The sequence below is a fragment of the Sciurus carolinensis genome, chromosome 11 (assembly GCF_902686445.1).
Source record: "Sciurus carolinensis chromosome 11, mSciCar1.2, whole genome shotgun sequence".
In the NCBI taxonomy this organism is placed as follows: Eukaryota; Metazoa; Chordata; class Mammalia; order Rodentia; family Sciuridae; genus Sciurus; species Sciurus carolinensis.
Window position 1 is genome coordinate 80,297,005 of NC_062223.1, and position 20,610 is coordinate 80,317,614.

Consider the following 20,610-nt stretch of genomic DNA (forward strand, 5'->3'; position numbering starts at 1 on the left):
CTTTAGGTGTGCCCCCCCCCACAAGGACCCATGAGGGATCCTGCCCTAAGGTGGATCCCCCAACCAGCTGTCTAGACAGGGTGGCTGGGTGCTTCCTGGGAGGTTTTCCTAGGCCTGGAAGTCCTTTCACTTTAGCACTAGTAGGGTTCTGGGTCCCATTCAGACAATGAATTCACAAAGAAGAGCTTGGGACCGGAGGCAGGCTCCGTGTCTCCAATCTGTCACTGATTCACAGGTCCGTGCGTACAATCATTCACCTCTGTCTGCTGCACAGGGATGGGCTGACTGGTATTCTATGGTCTGAGGGGACCTGTGCTCCGAGAAAGAACAGGAGCCTCAGAGACCCCCACCTAAGACAGCCGAGTCCTGCGAGCTGTCTATGGAGAGAGGCTGAGCCGTGCTGGCCTCCATGACCTCTGCCTGGGGCCCTGGCAGCTCACTGACCCCCCTCCACCCCAGGCACCTTGCGGTGGGGGCTTGGGGAGCCCGGCTGGAAGTCCAGGGCCAGGTAATCGACGCTGCCAGTACTCTTCTTCGGGGCTGGACTGTTGGTGCCACTGGGAACAGGAGATGCAGACACTGGGTTTTGCTAACACAAGGAAGACAAGACTGAGTGAGTCTAGGAAACAGGTGACCTCACCACCCAGGAGAACACAGCTCTGGGTACGTTCCTCATGCACAGTGTCCTGCTTGGAGCCACACACTGTGCCAGGGACTTCATACTCCTCCTCTATGTCCTCACAACAATCCTGTGCAGTAGACATTATCACTGTTCATGTTTAAAGCAAAGGTAAAACCATGGTTGGGAGAAGCAGAGACTTGCTCATGGTTGTGTGGCTGGGCTATGATGGAACGCGGGCTGTTGTCCTACTTCCAAACCTGGACATGGCCTCCCTCTTAGGGCCTTAAGCCAAATCTTGCCTGGTCTCTCTTAAGACCCAGCTTTAGCTCATCGTCCCTAAGAGCAAGCCTGTTTCCTTCTGTGGCCCCTCGAGGGCCCCTCTGTACTGCCTGCCCATGGCCTAGAGCAGGTTCCCAGGCAGCTGCCCCCCAGCTGCTTAGACCAAACAGGTGCCTCGTCTCCAGATGTACAAAGGCCCTGTACCCTCACGGTTCTCCAGGTGACAGGCTCTTGGGTCCTGTCATGAGCCAGGCTATTGCTGTGGGAAAGCATCTTCATGTCGAGGACTGTCCCCAAGTCTGATTCTAATGAGTAAGGTGACAGTCCTGGGTTCTGGATTTTGGCTGCTTAACGGTTAGTTGAACTGTTCTTTCAAGGTCTTTGCAGCATGAGCAGGTGCTGGGCAGCGATGCCCTTCCAATGGAAACTTTGGGGAGGGATCGCATCATGTGCTGCCTGTGTCCACACCTGACTACAGCGGTTACCCCAGGGAGTACGTGCAGGTGTGTCTCCCTGACACTGAGCAGATATCTCCAGCACTTCCTTTCCAAAAGTACTGACCATGCCTCCTGTGTCAGTCAAGAGAGAGGCAGGCTGCTTCTGCTCTTTAAGACAATCTACTTGGCAGGGACCATGTGTTTCCTACAGCTGACGACTCATGCGGCTCCCTGCCCATGTGCTCAAGAAGGGTCAGCAGCAGAAGGCCACCAACAGTGCAGAGAGGCCCTGGGCTGAGAGGGGAAGTGGTGAACTGAGCGGAAGGTCCTGGAGGATTCCGGAAGGCACATCCAGCCAACCCCAGGGACTTACCATAGGGACGTAGTTTTCTTCGCTGTCTCCTGAGTCCGTGCTGGTGATACTCTGTGTGGAGATGGGGCGGCAGTACTGGGAGGAGCTGGAGTTGAAGGTGTGGCTGTTGTGGGAAGAAGGCAGAGTGAGTCCCTTGGCCCGCTCACACCCAGACCTGGGCCGCCACAGTTTCCCGTTGTGAGCTTGATAATGCATAATAATACTCCCCCTTTACAGATGAGGACCAAGTGCCATGACAAGCTGATGACAGCAGTAGAAACTAACTACCCTGCACCCCCAGGACAAGGACCATTCTGCTCCTCTCGAATGCCCCACCCTCAGATCTCGCTCCACAGAAACTCACTTGGCCCTGGACCAAGACTTGGTGACAGGAGACTTGAAGGGGAGCTCATCAATGACAGCATTGTTTCTCAGGTCAAGAGGTGTTGGCTTTGCTGCAGCAGGAACAGAGAGCACAGGAGTCAGTCACAGGGGATACACTGAAACATGGAGGCAGTTACCAAAGCCTCACAAGCAGGGGATCTGAGGCTCGGCAGGGCTAGACAGGCCTCCTTTGGGATCTGCAAAGGATCCCTCTGGATATCAAAATCTGCACGCTCAAGTCCCTTACATAAAATGTCAGAGCCAGATGTGATGGTACACACCTGCAATACCAGTTAATTTTGAGGCCAAGGCAAGAGAGTCACAAGTTTGAGAACAGTCTTGGCAATTTAGTGAGGTTCTGTCTCATAATGAAAAAGGGGCCGAGGATGAGGCTCAGTGGGAGAGTGTTTGCCTAGCACGTGCCAGGCCCTGGGTTCAATCCCCAGCACAGCAGCAACAACAAAGAGGCATAGTATTGCTTATAACCTCTGTGCCCCTCCTCCCATACACTTTAAATCATCTCTACATTATTTGTGATACCTAATACAATGTTATATTGCTTAGGGAATAATGACAAAAATATGCACATAGCACAGATTTTTTTCAAGTATTTTTGATCTGCAGTGATTGAATCTGCAGATACAGAACCTGTGGATACAGAGGGCTGACAGTATAATCTTTGTCCATGTTGAAATCATATCTCTAGACTCCAAATTATATATCCTTCCTACTGTATCTGTGGTAATTGGATTTTCAGAATCCAAAATGGGACACATGGTAAAACAAACTATTTGAAATGAAGATGGCCACTACAACTACGGCCTGCTGATTTTGAACTGTGCTGTGTAAACCACAGTGGAGGAAGGTTAATGCCAAAAGGACCTGGGGATTTCAGTTCTACAGGACCCTATGTCTGCAGTGAGCCAAAGCTGGCAGAGTGGCAGTGGGTGACCTGGAACTCGAACTCTTAGCACCTCTTCCTGGCTGTCAGGCAGCGTCACAGATAGAACTACTGTACACTTTCCAGGACCAGATGCACTGACCTAGTGTTATCCTTCCAAATAAATGTGGGAGGTAAGAATCACCATCCCCATTTTACAGGTAAGAAAACTGAGGTTCAAGGCATTTATCTATCCAAGTCCAGTATCTATCTTGTCATGGTTCCCTGAAATCTCACCATGAGGTCCCCAATGCAGCAAGGCTCAGAGCTAGGGCTTTCAGGCAATGACTGGATCATGAGGGCTCTGAGCACATCCATCAAATGGATCAACCCACTGAAAGCTGAATGGCCTACTGGGAGGTGGAGCCTGCTGGGCAGGAAGAGTCTATCTCCTCCCCAGCTCCTTCCTCTCTCGCTCTGCTTCCCAGCTCCGTGAGCTGAGCAGCTTTCCTTTGCCACACTCTTCCTCCACAATGATCTGCCTCACCTCAGCCCAGAGCAATGGAGTTGCTGACAATGGACTGAAACCATGATCCAAAATAAATCTTTCCTCCTCTAAGCTGTCCTTGTCAGCCATATTGGTCACAGTGACAAAAAACTAACATATTCCTGAGCAAATGGAAGTGGTCCCTAGGTGTTCAGAGAATGGGGCAGGGGACAGTGCTTACCCTTCCGGTCAGGCTTGAGGTTGCGGTTGACAGGAGGCGGCTGGATCTCACTTCCTCGGCTGGGGCCTCTGTGCATAGGAAGGGCTGTGGATGGGTAGCCAAGCGGGTCAAAGGGATGGGGCCCTGGGCTCATGGGGATGTAGACGCTCTGGGAATTATCACCTGCCCGCTCCATGGTTAGCAGGGTAGAAGAACCCGGGTTCATGGGCACATAGTTATCTTCTGAACTGGCACTGTCTGACCGACCCACGAGCGTTTTCCCTGGCTAAAGAGAGGAAGAGGGGGAGAGAGAGAGCTGTCATTAGCACAAAGAAGCACAAAGGTGAGAACTGTATACAAGGCCAGCTATCCCAGTGATCTGCTCCACGCTGAGGCTACAAGGAAGATCTTAGCAAGATCAACTAAGAACAGAGTGGGAAACAGGAAGAAATGCTGTCCGATGAGCCCCTTCTAGGTGTCACTACCTTTTGGGACCCACCTACAATTTATGATAAATTTAAAGCACAAAATATTTTTTTAAAAAAATTTAGTTATAGATGGACACAATGCCTTTATTTTTATTTATTTATTTTTATGCGGTGCTGAGGATCCAACCCAGTGCCTCACACATGCCAGGCAAACACGCTACCACCCAGCCACAACCCCAGCCCCATAAAATATTCCTGATGGCTGGGTCCACTCAAGATTTCTGGATGCCTGGTCAAGGCAGGGGGCACTACGGGCTGTGAACTGCATAGGTTTGGTTCAGGACCACTTGGAGGGGGGTCAGTCTCTAGACCCTGATCCTGGCAAGAGCATGTGAGGAGTCTTGGCCCTGGGAGCCGAGGTCTGGGGCCAGCTGGGGGCTTATCCCAGGTACCTGAGTGACCACCAGGATCAAGCAGAGCCGCCCCAACCCTGCGCAGTGCAGCGGCCGGGCTGCTGCTGTGCTTCCATTCATACACTGTCCGCCTGTCACACGGCCGAGCTGCCAGAGCCGAGCTTACCTAGCTTTCACTGGCTGGAAATCAGGCCCTGGTCTACTTGCCTGCACCTCAGACAACTGTGATCAGTCCCTCCTAGAGGGCAGCTGGGACCCTGAGCTCGGGTTATAATTTTTCCAGCTGGCCTGACTCATGGATCCTGCTCACTTCTCAATGCCCGTATGTCGTTTGAGACTGGTGGCTAAGGCTGCTGTGTAGAAGACCCGCCACCCGGGAGCCTGGGTCTGCTGTATTCTAGACCCCCTCCGCTGACCCACGGGGCGGTGAGTCTTGTGATCCAGTCTACCTGGACACAAACTTCCTCCAAACAAGGGCGCCTATATTTTACTTGTCTAAAAGCTCAACTTAAGGTTCTGAACTGAGGCAAGAACCCAGGCAGGGTCCTAAGAAGGAGAGGTCACCACTCCTTTGGAGTTATGCTTTTGGTTCCATGGGACCTCTTCCTTACCCTAGTGCCCCGAGGAGCCCTGGTCAAACCCCACTCACCAGGAAAGAACTGACTCCCTCGCTCATGGACTCGGCAGACCGGCCTGCACTCTCTCCACCGCGTGGCGGGTACTCGTAGGTCTCACAGGAAGAAGCTGCGACGGGAAGGAAGATCATAAGTACTCTTGCTGATCCATGCACTGACTCTTCCCTCTCCCGCTCCAGGGTGGCTCAGTTTCCTGATACTTCTGGAGGTACTGTTCTTAGTCCAGTGTTACTGTGTTACTTTATTGTTGTTGTTGTTTTTAGATAGTGACAGTGCAGTGAACTTTGATGTATTGTACATACATGGAGTTTAACTTATTCTAATTAGGATCCCATCTTGTGGTTGTATATGATGTGGAGTTTCACTGTTCGTGTATTCACATATGAACACAAGAAAGTTACGTCCAATTCATTCTCCTATCTTTCCTCTTCCCATACCTGCTACCTTCCTTTTATTCCACTTTGTCTAATCCACTGAACTTCTATTCCCCCCGACCCTTCCCATCATGTGTTAGCATCTGTATATTAGAGAGAACATTCACTCTTTGGATTTTGGGGATTGGCTTATTTCACTTAGCATGGAAGTCTCCAGATCCATCCATTTACTGGCAAAAGTCAGAAAGCCATTCTTTTTTATATATATTGGTATATATACCACATTTTCTTTATCTATTCATCTGTTGAAGGGCACATAGATTGGTTCCATAGCTTCCTCTTGTGAATTGAGCTGCTATAACCATTGAAATGGCTATGTCACTGTAAGGTCTTAAAATCAGCACAATACGGTACTATTTCTAACACACTCTGTTCCTCCCAGGCCTCTGGTTCTAGCTCCATGTTGACATGTGCAGAGTGTCCCTCTTTGACTTCTGCCCTCACCTCTCCTTAGACTCCTCCATCACTTACCACCTGTCCCACTCACCCCAGATACCACCTCTGTGAACAGTACAGTAACAATCCTTGCACTGATCTGTACACGTTGGTTTTCTTTTCCCAGCCAGATGTGAGTTCTCAAGGGCAGGGACATATTTTATGTCTACACTCAGTTCCAAAGCACAGGGTGACTGCTCAAACTATTGACTGACGGAATGACTACAAAGAGTTCTAAAGGAACCAGGACCCGGCTCAGCGGCTCAGCTCTGCCCTTGATGACACCGCAACCTGAATAAGTCTTAACTTCCACTGGCCTTGTGTGCGAGGAGACAATGGAGCTCTGTCCTGCCGAACTCTGCAGGGCCTACAGGACAGGATGGCCAAGGAAAGGCCTTGCAAATTGTAAAGCAAGACATAAACTGAGAGGACTCAATATTGTTCTTTTGTGTGTGTGTGTGTTAATCAGAGAAAGTTACATGCAGAGTTGGAATACACTCAGTAAACAAATGACAATAAAATTGAGGTACTTCAAATAGAAGTTCAGGCTTTAACCAAAGGGCTTCTGGTGTGGCTTACAAAATAGTCTGAAGATGTCATTTTGTTTTATTAGTCTGTCAGTCTTCATTAGGTTTGGCTCAAAGTTTGGACGAGCTTTCTGAACTTCTTTGTTAAAATCTTTGATTTTTCAGTGAATAAAACACTATGATTTGGATTTCCAAAACCATAATACATCATATTGTGGTTGCCCAAGAATGGCTTGTACCCTTAGTAGACTAGTAACTTCTCAGAGGAGGATCTGCTACCCTTTTGCCACTCACTCATGTCTGGAAGGCCAGCAGATAAAGGGGTAGGACAGAAGATACTTGTGAGGATCAGTGACCTGGGTGGCCCTTGTTTATGGATGACCAAGGGCTAGAAAAGCACTGGGAACCCTTGAGCTACCCCACTCTCCCTCTGGCTCCCAGTCAGGGCCACACTGACCTCGATGTAGTCTGCTGTTGTCCATCGCAGGGAGGGTATTGCGCCTGGGGATGGTGGCAGCGACAGATCTACTTTCACTGACTGGAGGCCTCTGCTGAGGGCTGCCCCATCGAGGTGTTTCTGCCTGACTTGGCTTGGGGGGCCGGGGTGGGGGGGCGATGGCTGAGTCTCCAGGAGCGGCCACTGCCATGGCATTGTGGTTCTTATCCAATGTGAATGTCCTGGGGATCTGGTAGGCGGAGAGTGGAGTGGTTGGAACATCCATATTGTCCACCAGGAGGTCCCCAAACTCCCGGCACAGGGTGTTGCTGGGCATCTTGAAGGTGTACACATCCTCGTTATCTGTCTCTGACCCTGTGAGGCTGCCCTTGGTGTGGCCATGGGAGGCCAGGCTCCGGGGAAGGTCATAGGTACTGTCTCTGAATTCTGTATTGTGCCGGCTTGGCTTGGGAAGGCTATAGAAGCCATGGACTTGACCGCTGACCCCGTTAACACAGTGTCCGTTGCCCTGGGCCAGTTTTTGTACTGCTGTGTCGCTCTTTTGTCTGGTGCCCTGAGAGAAACTGGCGCTCCTGAAAGAGAAAGGAGGGAAGGGTTGGGGTTGAGAGGAGGTCTTGGGAGAAGCTGGGCCATCCGAGCCCCAGGCAGCCAGCTGGTACGGAACACACAGGTGGGGGAGTCAGGCAGACTCAAGGTTCACCTAGGATCTACCATGTGCTAGCTGTGTGACCTGGAGCAAGGCACTTTCTTCTTGGAACTCCAGTTTAGGCATCTGCAAAATGTTGATCAAAAACACGCTCTGAAGGTTGTTTGCAATAGACTCCAGTACACCCAGTATACAGATATTCAGTCAACATTCCCCCATCCCTCCCGGCTCCAAATGGGTTATGCACCCCCTGAAACAGGCATAACAAGTCAGTCACATGAATACCTGGTCCATGTTTTGAGCACCACAGAATGTACACATCTGTGAAACAATGGAAAGGATCTTTACATTGGCACAAGTCATTTAATGAGTCTGCTTTTTCCTCATGAAATAAACCAGCTTATGGTTATTGATGTAAGTTATGTATAAAGAACTTATTTAAATGCAAGTAATAAATTTATTTTCTACTACGTATTATGGTTTGTTCTAAAAGTCTAAGAATATATAGGAAAAGTGATTTCTTGGGAACATTTAGATACAAAAGTTTCTTTTTTAAAAATTTCAAGGGCTGAGATATCGCTCAGGTGGTAGAGTGCTTGCCTTATAAGCACGAAAGCCCTGGGTTCAATCTGCAGTACAGCCAAAAAAAAAAAAAAAAAAAAAAAAAAAAAATTCAGTTATGGGGCTGTGGCTGTGGCTCAGTGGCAGAATGCTTGCCTTGCGTGTGTGAGGCACTGGGTTCAATCCTTAGCACCACATAAAAAGCACACAAATAAAATTTTAAAATTTTCAGTTGTGGGAAATAAGGCAAGCAATAAAGTGAAGCTCGGTAAAGAGGGCTGTTTGCGTCAGGTTCTGGTACTGTACCTATCTGCTCTGTGAGTGTCACCACATCCCTCCCTGGTGTGACCTCGTAGGTCTCAGTGATTTCTAAGGGATCTTCTGGGTCTGAGACTCTGTAAGCCTTTGGCTTCACAAGAATGGTTTCCAAACTGGATTCTATGTTCTGTGAAAGTCCTTCAGGAAACTGGAGGATGAGATTCCGAGCAGTAGGGATCCAGGTCTGCTTCTTTTTTATTATGATTCTTCAGAAAACTTCCTTTGAGGGATGGGAGGTGAATGACTCCTTTACAGGAGTGATCCTTAGCCCTTTGAAGGCCAGATGTGTCTTTAAGAATGTGATAACGAGTTCTTGGAGCATCTCGGAACAAGGCGACTCATAGCTATTCAGATCTGCCGCAGTTCCCAGGAGGTGGTGTCAGAACCCTGTGAGGCCAATCCACGGATCTGCTGCCTACAGCTCCGGGAGTTTGCTATTCATAGGTGCGGCCACCAGGTGGTGATAGAGATTAGGGCCTGAACAGTTGGCAAGAGGAAGGAGCCAGCAGGTGTGTAGGCCAGGCTTCCTTTGGCTGGGAGTTGCATTTCACCTCCCCTCTGCCCTAGGCCTCTGTGTTCCTTCTCGCCTTCTAGCTTACTCCACACACAACCAAGCCAACCATGGGCCTAGATGACTGAACATCTAGTCCTTACACAACGAAGTGCTTGGGCAAGAGGACGGGGGCCCCAGGTAAATATAAAGTGTTCATGCTGTTGACATTTATCTTTGATACTTTTTGTCTTTTGAGATTTCCAACTCTGTTGGATGCCCCCATTTAGAGGTGTTCATTTGATAAACATTTACAGACGTCCTACTTTATGTCTGGGCCAGGTACAAAGAGTACAGAGATGCCACCTGCTCTTTGGGGATGGTGGGGTGTGTGTGTCACAGTAGTGGGGAAGGTGACACACCTGAAAATCATTACAATTGCACGGGAGTGGGTACAGGTCTGCTGACAGATTTATGCTGGCCTTCCGTAGTGGTGGTGGTAGAGAATGGTAGGGAAGGTTGACATCTGAGTGAGTCTGGAACCAGGGACAGCAGGAGAAGGAAAAGGTGCTCCAGTTGGAGGCACAAAGATGGCCAACACAATCTGGCAAGGCTCTGAGCTGCGCAGGCTGGAGGGAGCCTGTTAAAAGGTAAGACTGAGAGAGACAGACACGGCATGATCTCACTCCTGTGGGATCTGAGGTGATTTCACAGAGTGTGGTAGTTACCAGCGGCTGGGTGGGGGGATGTCGGTTAAAGGATACATAATCACATCATGACTGCAGTTAATGATGACATACTGTATTCTTGAAAAATAGCCTGGATGTTATGCAGCTGCAACACAAATGAGAGCTGAGGTAATGCACTTGCTAATTAGCTATATTTAACCATTCAACAATGTGCACATCAAAACATCACTGTACACAATAAAATCACAGTGGTATCTATCAAGTTTTAAAAAAATTAAAAATTGGGACTCATAGCTCAGTGGTAGAGTGCTTGCCTAACATGCATGAGTTCTGGGTCCAATCCCTAGCACAGTGCAAACTAAACGAAGCAATACAAAACACCCAACCAACCAAACATAAAAACCCAAACCAACCAACCAACCAAATCAAACCAAACCAAACCAAACCAAACCAAATGAAATCAAAAAAGGAAGGGCTGACAGTGGAGGCACCAGGCCAGGGCTTCAGGGAATAGGAAGCCTCTGAAGGATGTGAAGGTGGGAATGGGAGTGGGAGAGCATTACCGGTGTCCTAGTAACCTTGAACCACTCGAGAATGGACTCATCTTCCTACTGAAATCTCCGGACTCCTACTTGGGAAGCCAGAAACCAGGAGTTACTCACACTTTTTTTTTTTTTTTTTTAATTTTTTTGTTGTAAGTGGACATGATACCTTTATTTTATTTATTTATATGTAGTGCTGAGAGTCAAACTCAGTGCCTCACACATGCTAGGCAAGTGCTCTACCACTGAGCCACAACCCTGGCCCAAGTTACGCACACTTTGACTTCTTACTAACCCATCAGGACCTGAACCCAGATTGTTCTTGTTCTCCCCCCAACCCCTGGATTAATGAGAGGCCCAGTAATTAGTTTCCTTCCCTCTTCCCAGCTTCCCAAGACCTTTCTGATCCACGGTATCTCACTGATGACATTTACTTTCCCAATGTCCTCGAACATCTTCAGTACTATCTCAATGCCTTAGGACTACGCTCAAATGCCCAGGTGTATTCCAACTCCTTTCTCCAGTCTTTTCTCCCTAGTTCCCCTCCCCAGCCTTGGTTTTAGCACGCACTAAAACCAAACTCTCCAGTGTTCCTGGCAGGCCCCGCTTCATCTGGCCTCTGGGCTTTGTTGTGCTGTTTGCTGAGTCTAGATGGCTCCTTACTTCAATAATCACTGGGGGCTGTTCTGGGAGCTGGTTCCAACTGTTATCTGTATTCTGTATCATTGCCACTTGTCTCCTTCATCACAATGACTTCCTTGAGGAAAGAAACTGTGTTTTACAAATTTTTTTTTTCTCCTTAGCATCCAGATTAGTGTTTTGTCACATAGTAAATACTGTTCATTGAACAAAGCAGCAAGTGAATGTGTATGCAGACACATGAATGCAGGAAGCCTGCTGCCACCCTCCTTGCCACCCCTTTTCCTGACGTTGGCCAAAACCCTTTGGACCAGCAGATTAGTCTTTCCTCCTTGGAACCTACTAACTTTGGTCCCAGCTTCCTTGTGCACTAGCAGCCTCCTTTCTAGTTCATAGAACGACTCACCCATCCCCAGACACATCCCACGTAGTCCAAGTTTCAGCCTTGGGCCTGCATGACTCACCTGTTTCTGGAGTGTTTCCTGATGCATCAAATCTTACACAAAATCCAAAAGAAACCTCTTATTTCACACAGGCATGACAGACCCCCAGTTCTCCTTTCCGCTGCAATCCCCTCCTCTCTATGCTCCAGCTCTCTGTGCTTCTGCAGCCACTCTGCCTTGGGCTCATTATTTTTGCCAGTGCCTTTCCACTTCTGCCAGACCACGTGCTCTCGATGGCAAAGGGTCACATCCGGAATACTGGCACAGGGATTTACAGATGGCAGATAACACTGATGCAGGTTGCGGGGACTGACGATTATTTCAATAATCAGGTAAGGGGAGTTGAACAAGGGAAACAAACCTGTCCCAAAGTTATATAATCGAATGGCAGGAGAACACATTCTAGCCCCCAGGTTTTTGGACGCCCTGCTCAAACTTCGCTAGTGCGAGAATCAGAAAGGATCACTGGGGGTGTAGCTCAGTGTAGACAGCATGAGGCCCCGCATGTTAGCACTACCCCAAACAAAACCAGTCCCCAGAAGCCCTACTTTCTTACTTTCACATAAATCTTAAATGACGCCTACTACCACGACCTCTGGGACTAAGGCCTGGAGAAGTGGGTCTGGAAGGGTTTTCCTTCAGGGTACCAGGCTAGCAGAAGCATCATAAGGTAAGCAAGATCCTGTGCCAGGTACATCACTTGTGATGTCACTGAAACCTTCTAACAGTTCTGAGAGACATGTATTAATTACCCTTGCATTGTCAGAGGAGGAAACAGCAAATGACAGAGTTGGTGCTGGAAGATACTCCAGTGTGCCAGGGAGCTCCCTGGAGGCAAAAAGAAGTTTGGGAGAAAATACTCTGTGCATGCAGCCACCCAACACATTTTTCCTGCCTGCTGCTGGCTGCTCAGAGGCTGCTGGTGAGTGGGGAGACTGCACCACCTCTTGCACATGCTTTGGTTTTAATATCAACTCAAAACTCTCCCCTGGTTTTTAGAAATGGGTTCCTAGTTTTTCTAGTCTCTTCATTTCACACTTGCTATTTGGCATATTTTCAAATATTTTATGTCCCACACTATGCCATGCATGATTTTGCTCTTAATACCTTAATGATAGAAATCCTGGTTTGATTTGTTAATGGGTATGTTTCCCACTTCAGAGAAACCTGATATAAAGCTTATAAGTAGATAAACCATCATTTAGAGTTCTGTGACTGTCACTTATGATATGATGTGTGTGTGTTTGTGGTGCTGGGGATGGAACCCAGGGCCTTGTGCACATGAGGCCTATGTCTATCTTAAGAGGTCATTTGGACCATTCTCCTGCACTGGACCCATCCCAGATAGGTCTTTCCCATGAGGAAAGAAAACTGTGTGTCACAATCTTTAAGAAATGAGATAGGACTGGGGAGTGGCTAACGAGACACTCAGTTCAGTCCCAGCACTGGGGGAAGAATGAGATGATCTTTGTACCTTAAGATTTCTGGTTGCAACTTTGAGCCCACCTTCTTTCTATGGTTACAGAGCAACACTGCATATGTGAAGTTAAAGGAAACTAAAAAGTTGCATGTTCTGCCTTTGGCCAATCAAAGCTACTGGGTGATCAATCAGGGAAACCTTGGAAATGATTAATCAAGGGTAAGTTCTTCACTCACTTTTTTTTTTGGTAGGAACTGAACTCAGGGGTGCTCAACCACTGAGCCCACATCCCCAGTCCTTTTTTATATTTGGTTTAGAAACAGGGTCTCGCTGAGTTGCTTAGGGACTTGCTAAGTTACCAAGGCTGGCTTTGACTCATGATCCTCCTGCCTCAGCCTCCGCAGCCGCTAGGATTATAGGCCTGAGCCACTGCACTCAACTCCACTCACATTTCTGATTTTACCTGCCATCTTTCTATACAATACTGCTGCAGGGACAATGACGCTGGAATGTCATTGTTTGAAATTTCCTTTCAACCTTCACCAGAATTATGTCTTCTCAAGGTATGTGAGCTGTCTCAATGTATCACCCCAGACAGGTTTAACAACCTCCTTGATATAAGAAGACCCACACTAGCTAGAATCTGGAATAAGGTCCCAAAGGCTAGAGGGGAAATATAAATCCAGTGAAACTAATTTGTCGTTAAGACAAAAAGAATTCTGTCTTGACACTTTCAGTTCACAACTACTTCCTTTGGCAATGAATACTTTTCTGAATAGCTACTTATTTTAGCTCAGTAGAAGACCTGGATTTTGAAAAATGAAGTTATTTTAGCAGGAATAGATATTATGCAGTACTTGAAGGAAGAACAGTGGCTATTACAGTAAAAGTAATGAGAAGTAATTCACAGTTTTATCTCCGAGATGCTTATTATAGCCTCATGTCAGAACCCCACATAAGTGAAAAAGGAATAGGTAGAAGGGTGGTTATTTGTAGCCTCAGTACTCTTTTGCTACAGTAATCCAGTGAGACAGATTTATGTCTAGTTAATGCTAGGCAGAGATGGATGAGCCGATTCTCTCTTCAGCCCCTACTTAAAAGCAATCTTAGGTTATTTTGGAGATTGTATGAGTTAAGTAATGTAGAAGAAGTATGTGTTTTAAAGGCATCATTCCTTTTATTCTGGAACCTGGTATGTGATATGGATGTTGGCTAGACAGTACAAGAGGAAAGCCTACCTGCATACTTACCCCTTTCTGTGCCATTTCAGTGGTGCTTAAGCAGAATCTCACTGAGGTTTTAATTTGCATTTCCAAGATGACTGAGCATCTGTTCACATGCTTACTGGCCATTCCTATGTCTTTTTTTTTTTTTAAATAAAGTATTCAAATCTTTTGCCTATTTAAAAAAATGTTTTTTGTCTTCTTCTTGAGTTGTAAGAGTTCTTTATGTACTTATAGACACATCCTTTGCCAGATATACACATTTTGAATATTTTCTCAAATCTTGTGACTTACCATTTTATTTTCTTTCTTCGGTACTGGGGAATGAACCCAGGAACATGTTACTACTGAACTCTTTCCCCAGACTTAAAAAAAAAAAATTCTGAGACAGGGTCTCACTGTTACTAAGTCTGGCCTTGAACTTGAGATCCTCCTGCCTCAGCCACCCAAGTCAAACACCATTTTGTTTTCTTAATAGGGCCTTTTGAAGAGCAAAAGTTTTAATTTTGCTAATACTATTTTGTAATATGTTCTCTTTTGTGTCTTATATAAAAATCTTTGTTTTCCCCAAGGTCACAGAGAGCTTTTCTTCTAAGAATAACAGTATCAGATTTTACTTTTGGGTCTCTGATATGTTTGAATTAATTTTGAGTAATGTGATATGAAGTAAGGGTTGATGGTCTCTTAAAGATCATTCCTACATTGATATCCAGCATCATTTGTTGAAAAAGCTTTCCTTTCTCCATTGGCACCTTTGTGGAATCATACTTCCTGATTTATGGCAGTTTAATTTATGATGGTGCAAAAGTGATACATGTCCAGTAGGAGCCATGCTTTGAATTTGATCTTTCCCTGGGCTAGGGATGTGCTCGGGATACTCTTCTGCAATGCTGGGCAGCTCCTAGGATCCCACATGATCATGACAGTGAACAACCAATACTCTACAGTGTGTGTTGCTAAGCCATTCAGTACTTCAGGTGAACTGAATGCATTTTTTGTCTTAGGATATTTTTAACTTATGAATTTCTGGGGACACAATCCCATTGTAAGTGGAGGAGCACCTCTACACATGCATTTTCCTGGGTTCACTGCTCTGTTTGGAGATCTACATGATTATCCTTTCACCAGCACAATGTCTATTTTCCTATATTTTTTATTGATGCATTATGATTACACATGATAGTGGGATCTGTTGTGACATATTCATACATGCACACAGTATAACAATGTAGTTTGGTTAATACAGTTCCCCGGTATTTCCCCTTTCCCTCTCCTCCTCTTTCCACCTGGTCTCCTTCCTCTACTCTACTGGTGTTCCTTTGATTTTTATGAGAGCCCTCCAACTTTTTTTTTTTTTCCTCTCTAGTTTCCCAAATACGAGAGAAAACATAAGTGGCTGAGTTTGGCTTATTTTGCTTAACATAATGCTCTCAAGTTCCATCCAGTTTCCTGCAAATGACATAATTTCATTCCTCTTTATGGCTGCATAAAACTCCATTGTGTATAGTATCACATTTTCTTTATTCATCTGTTGATGGCACCTAGGCTGGTTCCATAATTTGGTTTTGTGAATTGTGCTGCTATAAATGTAGCCATGCATGTATCACTGCAATTCTTTAATTCTTTATGACAAATAGTGAGGAGTGGTATAACTGGGTCAGATGGTGGTTTCATTCCTTGTCTTTTGAGAAACTTCCATACTGATTTCCACAGTGCTTCTTAGTTTATAAACACACCAACAGTGTTCCTTTCCCCGCCAACATCTTCTCCAGCATTTAATATTATTTGTATTCTTGAAAACTGACATTCTAACTGGAATGATATGAAATCTGTGCATTTTTTGATCTGCATTTACCTAATTGCTAAAGATGTTGAACACTTTTTTCATATATTTGTTGGTCATTTGTATTTCTTCTTTTAAGAAGTGTCTGTTTTGTTCATCTGACCATTTATTAACTGGGTCTTTTTTTTTTGGTGGTAAATTACTTGAGTTCTTTATATGTTCTGGATATTAATCCTCATTTAGAAGAGTAAGTACCAAAGTTTTTCTCCCATCCTATAGGTTCTCTTTTCACATTCTTAATTCTTTCCTTTGTTGTGTAAAAGCTTTTAAAGCTTTGATGCCATATCATTTATTAATACTTGGTAGTACTTCTAAGCTTTAGGAGTTCTATTGAGAAAGTCATTGCCTGAACCTATGTTTTCTTTCCAGGAGTTGCATAGTCTAATTCTTAGGCCTTCAATCCATTTTGAGTTGACTTTTGTGCAGGGTGAGGGACAGGGATCTAGTCTCATTTTTCTACACAACAATAGCCAGTTTTTCCTGCACCATTTGTTATAATGCTATCTTTTCTCCAACATGTTTTTGGCACCTTTGTCAAGGATCAGATGATTGTATCTGTGTGGTTTGTCTCTGTCTTTTATACTGTTCCACTGGTGTATGTGTCTGGTTTTTATGCCACTATCGTTCAGTTTTTGTTACTATAGCTCAGGTGTTGTGATGCCTCCAGCATTGCTTTTTGTTTGTTTAGATTGCTTTGGCTATTCTGGGTCTTTTATTTTTACAAATGAATTTTAGAACTGTTTTTTCTAGTTCTGTGTAGAATGCCATTGGTATTTTCATGGGGATTGCACTAAATATGTATATTGCTTTCAGTAATAATGGTCACTTTAACAATATTGTCTATCCATGAACGTAGACGATCTTTCCATCTTCTAATGTCTTCTTCAATTTCTTTCTTCAGTATTCTATAGTTTTTATTTACAGGAGGTTTTCAACTCTGATTAGATTTATTACTAGAATTTTTTTTTCTTTTTGAGGCTATTGTGAATGGGATTGTTTTCCTGATTTCTCAGCAGATTCATCATTGGTATATAGGAAAGCTATTGATTTTTGTATGTTGATTTTGTATCCTGCTGCTTTGCTAAATTTATTAGCCGTCTTCTGGATATTCTCAATTTATTAGAGTCTTTTGGATATTCTAAATATAGGATCATATTATCAGCAAACAGTGATAATCTGACTTCTTTCTTTCCTTTTTTTAAAAAAATGCCTTTTATTTCTTTCTCTTGCCTAACTGCTCTGGTTAGAATTTCTACTACTATAGTGAATAGGAATGGTAACAGTGGATATCTTTGCTTTGTTTTGGAATTAAAAAAAAATACTTTCAGTTTTCCCCCATTCACTATGATGTTGACTTTGAGTTTGCTGTATACATACTTCATGATGTTGAGGTAAGTTCATTCTATCCCTAATCTCTTGTGTGTTTTTATCGTGAATGGGTGCTGAATTTTGTCACAGGCTTTCTCTGCATCTATTGAGATTAATATGATTTCTGTCCTTAATTCTATTTATGGGTTGAATTACATTTATTGATTTGCATTATGTTAAACAATCCTTGCATTCCTGAAATGAAAACAACTTGGTCATGGCATATAATCTTATTAAATTATTGAAAACAATTTGCTAATTTTTGAAACAATTTTTTGCATCTAAGTTCGTTAAGACTAACTGTATTAGCCTATAGTTTTTGTTTCTTAATGTGTCCTTATCCGATTTTGGTATCAGGTGATACTAGCTTCATAGAATTAACTTGAAAGTGTTTCGCCCCTTCATATTTCATTTGAGGAACACTGGCATTGGTTGTTCTTTAAAGGTCTGGGAGAACTCAGCTGAGAATCCATCTGGTCCTGGGCTTTTCTTTGTTGAAAGGCTTTTATTACTGCTTTTAATCTCATTGCTTGTTATTGGTCTGTTTAGGTTTTCTGTATCATCTTGGTTCAATTTTGGCAGGTTGTGTATGTCTAGAAATGTATCAATTTCTTCCAGATTTTCCAATGTATTAGAGTGTAAGTTTTCAAAGCAATCCTTAATGATCCTCCGGCTTTCTGTGATGTCTGTGGTGATTTCTCCTTTTTCATCTCTAACTTTATTAATTAGGTTATTTCCTTTTTTTTTCTTGGTTAGTTTAGCTAAGGGTTTATCAATTTTGTTATCTTTTCAAAGAACCAATTCTTCATTTCATTGATATTTTGCAGTGTTTTTTTTTTTTTTTTTTTTTAATTTACGATTTCAACTTGGATCTTAATTATTTCCTTTTTTTCTACTGGTTTTCTATGGCCTTGAGATGCATCGTTAGGTTATTTATTGGATTTTTTTGACTTTCTTATGTAGGCCCTAATAGCTAAAAACTTTCTTATTAGAACCACCTTTGGAGTGTCCCAAAGATTCTGGTATGTTACATCACTTTTTTGTTTGATTCTAAGAATTTTAAAATTTCTCCCATGATTTATTTTATCACCCACTTGTTATTCAAAAATGTATTGTTCAGGGAAGGGGAAAGTGTTGGAGAGTGATATTGGCCAAATTATATTGTTATACTGAGTGCATGTATGAATACAAATCCCATCATTGTGTACAACTGTAATGTACTAATAAGAAATGTGGAAACAAACAAGCCAAAAACCCCCCAAAAATGTATTATTCAAATTCGACGTGTTTATGTAGTTTCTATATTTTTGGGGTATGTGTGTGGATTTCTAATTTCATTCAATTTTGATTTGATAAAATGCAAGGAATTACACAATTAGTTTTTTTTTTTTTTTTATGTTGAATTGCTTTGTGTCCTAGAATGTGGTCTATTCTGGAGAAGGTTCCATGAGAAACTGAGAAGAAAGTAATTTTGGCTGTTGTTGGATGAAATATTCTATAGATATCTGTTAAGTCCATTTGATTTATAATTTTTTTTTTCCTTAAGAGATTTTACTGAGTTTATGTCTGGATGACCTATCTACTGGTGAAAGCTGTGTGTTAAAATCACCCAGTTTTACTGTACTGGGTCTATCTAAGTCTTTAAGTTGGGTAGATCTGTTTTACAGATTACAATTAGGTGCACTGATCTTTGGGGCATAAATATTTACTATCATTATAGCTTCTCATTTGATTGTTCCCTTTACCAGAATTAAGTGATCTTTGTCTTCTAATTTTGGCTTAAAGTCTACTTTGCTAGATGTGAGAGTAGCTAATCCTGTTTTAAGGTTCCATTTGCATGGTGTATTCATTTCTATTCTTTCACTTTCAGTCTGTGACTATCTTTGCCTATGAGTCTCTTGCAAACAATATAGAGTTGGGTATTGTTTTTTAAACCTTCTGCTAGTCCATGTCTTAATTGGAGAGTTGAGACCATTTACATTTGGTGTTTACATGTCTATTCATTCCTCTCATTGTGATTTATTTCTAATGTTTAATTTGGTCCTGTTTTCCATTTCCTTAGCTACTCTTTTTTTAAAAATATTTTTTAGTTGTTGATGAACCTTTATTTTTTATTTATTTATATGCAGTGCTGAGAACCGAACCTAGTGCCTCACACACGCTAGGCAAGCGCTCTACCACTGAACCACAACTCCAGTCCATGCTTAGCTATTCTTCAAATGAAGATTTGTCTATTTTCAAGCTCTGGGGTTTGTTTTTTATTCTTCCTTTGGGTAGTATTTCCTTAGGTATTTTCTGTAGTGCCAGCTTAGCAGTCATGAATTCTTTTAGTTTCTGTATATCTTGGAAGGTTTTTATTTCTGCTTTAAATCTGAAGGATAGCTTTGCTGGTTATAACAATCTTGGATGACAGTTCTTTTCTTTTCTTTTATTTCATTTTTTTTTTATTCCAATATTGAACTTTATTGGTAAGACAAGAAAAATATATTGAAGGAAATATTTTGCATTTTGTCCTAAACTCTAGTAAGTACCTCACAAATTTTCAGGTAATTCTAAAGACTACAATGAATCCATGACCAGTAAAATATACAACATTGTAAAGGCAGTATGATTTCTTTAACAAATGAAGAGTGTTCACTAGAGGAAAATAAAGCTGAAATAAAATATTTAAATATTTTCGACAGAATCACATTGTATAGACGGGGAGAATGTACTGAAAAAATTAGCAATAGCTGACATATGGTAATTGCTTTTTTTTTAAATTTTCTATTATTTATATTTTAATTTTTAACAGACTACATTTTGATTCATTATATACAAATGGGGTACATCATTTCGCTTCCATGGTTGTACACGACGTAGATTCATACCAGTCATGTAATCAGGGCTTGGAACAGATCATTCCAAGCCCTCCTGGAATTCAGAGTTTATGCTGAGAAATCAGAAGTGATTCTGATTTGGCTTACTTCTCAAAGTAACCTGACATTTTTTTTCTTGAGACTTTAAAAAATTTTGTCATGATCTGTATTTTCACTATAATGTACTATGGACAGGTTCTTTTTTATCTTGCTTTGATCTCCTCTTTGGTGTTCTGAAAGCATCATGTATCTGAATGTTCACCTCATTTCCAATGTTTGGAAGTTTTTCTGATATTATTTTTCTAAAGAGTTTACCCATTCCATTAACCTGTATCTCACAATTTGCTTAGATTCCAATGATTCTTCAATTTAGTCTCTTAATGTTGTCCTAGAGTTCTTGAATATCTGGTCATAGTTAATAATTTTTTTCCCTTTTTTTCTGTTTTAGTGAGTTTATTTTTAATTTTAATTTTTTCTTTTTAGGTATACATAACAGTAGAGTATATTTTGACATATAATACAAACATGGAGTTATGAATGTTCAAGGTTGGCAACTTTGTCTTCCAGTTCTGAGATTCTA

The 20,610-nt window shown here is 43.1% G+C and overlaps 1 protein-coding gene across 2 annotated transcripts in view; it reads right to left on the bottom strand.

Moving 5' to 3' along the window:
• Positions 1-20,610, bottom strand: part of Gab2 (GRB2 associated binding protein 2) — a 188,441-nt gene that overhangs the window by 3,772 nt on the left and 164,059 nt on the right. For both annotated transcript variants that reach the window (XM_047519264.1, XM_047519265.1), the window contains exons 4-9: positions 6,991-7,562; positions 5,152-5,246; positions 3,683-3,947; positions 2,055-2,145; positions 1,712-1,814; positions 464-589 (exon numbers count right to left, since the gene is read on the bottom strand). In XM_047519264.1, the coding sequence (XP_047375220.1) occupies positions 464-589; positions 1,712-1,814; positions 2,055-2,145; positions 3,683-3,947; positions 5,152-5,246; positions 6,991-7,562 (1,252 nt within the window). The remainder of the gene's footprint in view (positions 1-463; positions 590-1,711; positions 1,815-2,054; positions 2,146-3,682; positions 3,948-5,151; positions 5,247-6,990; positions 7,563-20,610) is intronic.